The sequence below is a fragment of the Mastomys coucha genome, unplaced genomic scaffold, assembly GCF_008632895.1.
Source record: "Mastomys coucha isolate ucsf_1 unplaced genomic scaffold, UCSF_Mcou_1 pScaffold3, whole genome shotgun sequence".
NCBI lineage: Eukaryota > Metazoa > Chordata > Mammalia > Rodentia > Muridae > Mastomys > Mastomys coucha.
The window spans coordinates 480,948-486,947 of record NW_022196909.1 but is presented as its reverse complement, the minus strand read 5'-3'; the positions used below and the strand labels follow the sequence as shown (position 1 = coordinate 486,947).

The 6,000-nt window shown below is 44.8% G+C and overlaps 1 protein-coding gene across 3 annotated transcripts in view; it reads left to right on the top strand.

The window, feature by feature from the left end:
* The window catches only part of Nt5dc1 (5'-nucleotidase domain containing 1), a 132,457-nt gene that overhangs the window by 2,458 nt on the left and 123,999 nt on the right, over nucleotides 1–6,000 (top strand). For all 3 annotated transcript variants that reach the window (XM_031348743.1, XM_031348744.1, XM_031348742.1), the window contains exon 2: nucleotides 5,486–5,577. In XM_031348743.1, coding sequence (XP_031204603.1) covers nucleotides 5,486–5,577 — 92 coding nt within the window. The remainder of the gene's footprint in view (nucleotides 1–5,485; nucleotides 5,578–6,000) is intronic.

Genomic DNA, 6,000 nt, shown 5'->3' with positions numbered 1-6,000 from the left:
CTGAGTGACAGCCTCCCCTCACCCCCCAGCCTGACCGACAGCCTGATCAACAGTGTTTTTTGTGTCTTGAGCATGCTGTGCTCAGTTGTTTATGATGTGGTTGGAATTAACTGAATATGATGACACAGTCACTTTTTTTTTCTTTTTGGTTGGTATTCGTGTATGTATGTAAAAGTAGCTTTTACTCGCCTGACATAATAGTTGTCTTGAGGTTTACTGGCTTCATCTGCTAGCCTAGGCCTAGTCTTAGAATCTTCTAGCCTATGTACAATCTTATCTAGGCCTAGAAGGTTTAGTCTCTGAGACTTACTGCTTTCTGGCTCTTTCTCATCTCTGGCTGGCTGGTTCAGCTTCACATGTGAAGGTCAGAGGTCTGTGTCAGATGTTTTCTTCTCCTGCATTCCTCCTGTTTTGTTTTGTTTTGGAGACAGCATCTCTCAGTGAACGCAGATCTCCCATTTCAACTAGACTGGCATCAGCAAGCCCATTGCATGTGTCTATCTCCTGTGCTCTCTTCCCACTTTGGGATTATGGACTCATGGTCCTGCACTGTATAGCCACTGTTCTACTAGGCCTTCTGCCTAAGTGAACAGGTTGAATTTTTATTAGTTATTTTTCTCATTGTTGTGACCTGACAAGAAACAACTTAAGGAAGGACTTAATTTGGTTCTTTGTTTCTAGGGTTTTAGTCCATCCTGGCAATGCAGATATTGTTGTGTTTATAAAAAATAAAAGAGAGAAGGAATATGTTTTGATGGATGTGTCGTTAGGTATAGGATACCTCCACGAGCCCATACTGAGGCATCCCTTCCCCCTGAGGGACCAGCCATCGATGGTATAGTATAGAATAGAGTTCATATGGGGCATGGAGAGTTAAGAGGGTAGTAGGGACAGACAAAGGCAGAGAGAGAGAAAGAGAGAGGGAGAGAGAGGGAAAGAGAGTGAAATAAGAATAGTAGAGGCCAGCTATGAGCATGTGAAGAGAGAGAGTGGGGAGGGGAGAAGGGGCAGAAGGGGGCAGAGCTGGAGCAAGAAAAAGCAAGAGAGTAGAGGAGCAGCAGCCCCTTTACAGTGAGTCAGGCACACCTGGCTGCCGCTAGGTAACTATGGGACTGAGCGTAGACAAAATGCTAACAGATACAACAGCAGGAACGTGAGGCAGATGGTCACATCAGATGAACAGTCAGGAAGGAGAGAGATAAATGTTGGTGCTCTGCTGGCTGTGTGCATGTGTGTGCACGCATGATGAGTGCACATGTGGAGTCAGAGGACAGTTTACAGGGATTGGTTATCTCCTACCATCTTGTGGGTTCTGGGAATTGGACTCAGGTTGTTTCAAGCACCTGTACCCACTGAGCCTTTTCTTCAACCCCTCCAGCTTAGTTTTTATAAGTGGGTTTCTTCACTGAACCTGGTGCTAGCTCATTGTTTCAGCTAAGTTGGCTGGCCAGAAAATTTTGGGGAATGCTGTCTCTGCCTCCCTGTGCTAATGTTATAGTATGCCAAGTACTGCATCCACTGAACCATCTTCCTGATCCTTCTACTGGCTTTTAATTCCACTTTCATTCAGTCTGGCCCCCAGCCCTTAGGTCCATTCTTTCAAGGTAGGTCGTACCTCCCCAGTTACATCTCTCTGGAAACACCCTCAAAGACAAACCTAGAAGCGGGTTTCCTAGGTAGCTCCATCTCCAGCCAAGTTGATAAGATTATCAGGAGCAGCTTTGCAAGCCCTCTGGGGAATTTCTAGAGGTCATTGTTAACCACCAGAGACGGTAACCACAGGTGAAGCACAGGAAGGTTGAGTCCTTAGCACATCCTGGTATCTTTGGATCACCCAGTATGGTGCTGGGGCCTGAGTTCCCATTTCTCACACCCAGGCCCTCATCCCCAGAGCAGGGTGTCCACATGGCGTTGCAGTGGGAAGGTGATGGGTGGGAAGGAACATGCCCAGCACTGCAGAGGTAGATGTTCAGATGTTGGGCACTGCCAAAGCTTGTGGAGAAATCAAGGATGTTTTCAGTGAGGGCATTTGACAAGTGCATGGTGTCATGCAAAGGTGGACCTGTATGTATCCCTTCCCCCAGGGCCTCAGGGGTGGCAGCATCTCAGAGGATGTGACCTGGGCTTGCAGACTGAGAGGTCAGAGAACACCCACTCACTTTTTATTTCTGGTTGGGAGAATGGGGCATCTGACACTGACAATAGGTGTACCATCTGAAGGAGGGATCACCCGCCAGTCTTTCCAACCTTAACCAAGGCCCTACCCGGTCTTGTAATTCAGTTTTGTAAGCTGGAAACCCAAAGTAATTTGAAGCCTTTCCATTCAGGGCATCACCTCATTTTCCAACACAGTAGGATTATAGGGTTGCTAGACTCAGCAAATTAAAACACAAGGCACACACACAGTTCAACTTGAATTTCAAATTCAAGTTTTTGTGAACACCCCAACTATTAAATGGAACATGCTTATCAGAAAAAAAAAATACTATTAATCTAACATTTATTTTTACCTCATCACTCTTTATTTGGCAAATTCCACTGGAAACCAAACCTCCTCCACTTTGGGCTGGCCGGGTGGGAGTATTTATGTAGTGGAAATGGGCAGGTGTTGCAGTCAGTGGTTCTGTTTTGGTTTATGACTACCACAGGACTGGTAGAAAAGCAAATGCTTCTGTTGGGTTTGCCTCTCTGAGCTTTCCATCCCTTAACCCCATGTTGGCAATAGGCCTTGCCGGCAGGCAGGGTCCTGAGAGAGTTCTGGCCTGGTGGGCAAAGAATTCGGCGAGTGACAAACAGAGACGACACAAAGAAGTGTGGTATCTGAGTGTATTGGCACAAAGTGAAAATCAGGCTTATATAGTATACAGAAACTGGGCGAATGTCAGGGATCAGAACATCAGGGATCATGGAGGCAGGGAGTGGTCACATCAAAGTCAGTAAGATCAAACAGCCGGGTGTAAAAGAGCACTATTGCTCTTCCCCGCTGGGCTATCTTGGCAGCCCTAAGCAAACTCTGGTCAGAAGCAGGTAAGCACCAGGAGGTCCCATTCTAGCAGCTTCTGGGAATGATTTGGCTTGTCACACAAACATTCGTTTAGGAAACTTTTCAACTACTCTCTAGTTTGTAAAGCAATTCTGCCTTGTGTGGTACTGCTCTTAAAATTCTAACTGTGTTTATAGCAATAGTGTCTGATTACTATCTCTAACTCTGGAGACATCCTGTCTGATAAGGTAGCTTCCTTGTGGGAATCAATAGGCAATAATGCCTGACCTTTATTGCTAATTCTGGGGACACTCTGTCTGATAAGGCAACTTCCTTGTAAAGATTCCAAGCTAATAACAACCAGGAAATCAATTAAGATCATTGAAACACTGTGGAGGCCAGGAAACAATGTTAAATCTCAGTTTTAGCTAATAACGAAATATTTCTTAGGGCACCTTTATGCCTGAATAAAGAAAGCACGCAGATCTCTCCACAGACTTTAGCAGAGAACAATCTTGAACATGTCGGAGCTAGGAGATGTCACCAACTGAATACTCAGGAGACTGGCTCTCTGTGAAGCGTACGCCTCAGATCCGTGATCAGGTTTTTTAGGCCTGACAAGCAGACACAACTGAAGTAGACAAGTGCTATGTGACAGGGATTCCATAGAAGCTGTAATCCCAGCACTAGTGAGGCAGAGGCAGAGGTAGGTGGATCTCTGTTGCAGGTACATAGTAAGGTCTGTCTTAAAAGAGAAAAGAGAAGAAAAAAAAAGAATCTTATAGGAGCCCACCAGGCCACTCTCATCCCTTAAAGTCAGGTGACTTTAAGAAGCAGCACCCATTCTGAATCACCTTCATGTTTTTGAACTATTGATAAAAGGCACTGTAGGCCCGGGTAAGGGTTACACTGCACTAGATACAAGTCATGCTTAGTGGTTTTAATTGGCTCTTAGACCGAGAGCAGCTGTGTTTGGTGGGAGTCTTTGCTTTCTCCATTCTCGTTTCCCACCACCAGGTACAGCATTGTGAGGCCCTCGATGTCTGCACCTGGCTGGTTCTCCATGTCCCTGGGTTCACCCAGCTCTGCAGGTATCCCATGGGTTGGTGTCTCACTGAACTTGGCTCACAGATTCAGTCAGACTAGCAAACTCTGGAGAACCACTCTTTCTCTGATTCTCAGTGCTAGGGTTACAGATGGGTGTCAGGCCCAGAGTCTACATGGGTGCTGGGGATCTGACCTCAAGTCCTCATGCCTGGATGGTAGCCTCTTTACTCACTACGTCAGCTCTCCACCGTCAGGCTACTTATTAAAAACGGGTATTTTAATTAAAAAATACTGTTGAGAAATCAGGTCTGTCAGCAGTCAGATCTTTGTTCATCCAAAGACTTCATCCCTCCTTTGTGCATAGAGAAATTAGAAATGTCATGTTTCCTCCTAACTCATTTGCCTGGTCAGGTGTCTATATCTCACTGAGTCTCCTCTCAGCCCGAGCCTTTCCAGCACTGACAGACCGTAGACAGATATAACAGTAGAGTGGTCAGCGGTACTTATTGTCCTAGTGACAGTCCTAGTGCAGTGGCTCTTAACCTTCCTAATGCTACGGCCTTTAATACAGATCCTCATGTTGTGGTGACTACCAACCATAGAATTATTTCTGTTGCTGCTTCTTTTTGCTACTGTTAGGAATTGTAGAGTAAGTACTTTTGGAGATAGGGGTTTGCCAAAGGGGTCATGACCCACACAGGTTGACTGTCACTGGTCTGGTGGCTGTAGTCTGGTTTTAACAATGATTTCCAGTCCTTTAGGACCTGGTATAAAATGAATGCCTGTCTTTGGTTGTGTGGTTATGTGCTGGTGATAAAAGTGTTTGGGCTGACCTGGGGAGGGGGTTAAACTGCAGAACTTCACAGTTATGGATGTTTGACCAAGCCTGCTCGGTCAGTCAAGAGGGTCTCCAGCGCAGGAGTGAGGATTAAAAAAGAAAAAAGAAAATTAGACAACATTGTAGCATGACCCCAGTCAATTCTGAGACTGAAGGCAAATTTAATTTTTCCAGTCTGCTTTTATACCATTTAATCACATGCAAATATTACGGGCGAGCAATAAGGGCCGATCAAGGTCATAAACAAAGTCCTGTAATTACTCTCGAGGCCGTTGTTTAAAGGGCTTGTCATACCACAATACTTGAGCCCACTTCCTTGTCCAAGCCCAAAATCTTGCCTGAAGCCTACTTCTTTTGTACCACCCTAAAATTCCTGCCTTAACCTATTACAGCCTAAAGTTAGATTCTTGCAGAAACTTACTTCCGTATCATGCGCGAATGTCAGATTCCTGCCTGAAGACCATTTTCTTGTCCTTGGCCAATGTCAGCACCCCAAAGGGCTCTCCACAGATATTCTCCTCCTACTTAACTCCATTAGTGATTCTGTTAGGATTTCAGCTCTATGAAATTAAGAGTGAACGTCCTGGTTAATCTCTCTTTTGCTTCCCTTATTGCAGCTCATTTATAACAGCTTTGCTCAGTTCTTAATCAAGGAGAAAGGATATGATGAGGAGTTGCTCACTCTGACCCCAGAGGACTGGGATTTCTGGTAAGTCTCCAACCCCTCTGCATCCCTTGTGGCTCCTAATTGTTGCTGATAAGATCTTACTTCATACTCTTCTGTGAATGTGAACAGAGAAGTGTGAAATTAGTCAAAAAACAAAATAACTTCTATTCTAAAAGATTTTTTTTTTAAAGATTTATTTATTTATTATATGTAAGTACACTGTAGCTGTCTTCAGACACACCAGAAGAGGGCACCAGATCTCATTACGGGTGGTTGTGAGCCACTATGTGGTTGCTGGGATTTGAACTCATGACCTTCCGAAGAGCAGTCGGTGCTCTTCCCCACTGAGCCATCTCACCAGCCCTATTCTAAAAGTTTTATGTTTAATGAATTGAAATACTGTACTTTGAACATGTTTAGACTTTATTTAATATGAAAGTGAACTTTCAGCTTGTGACTACTTGG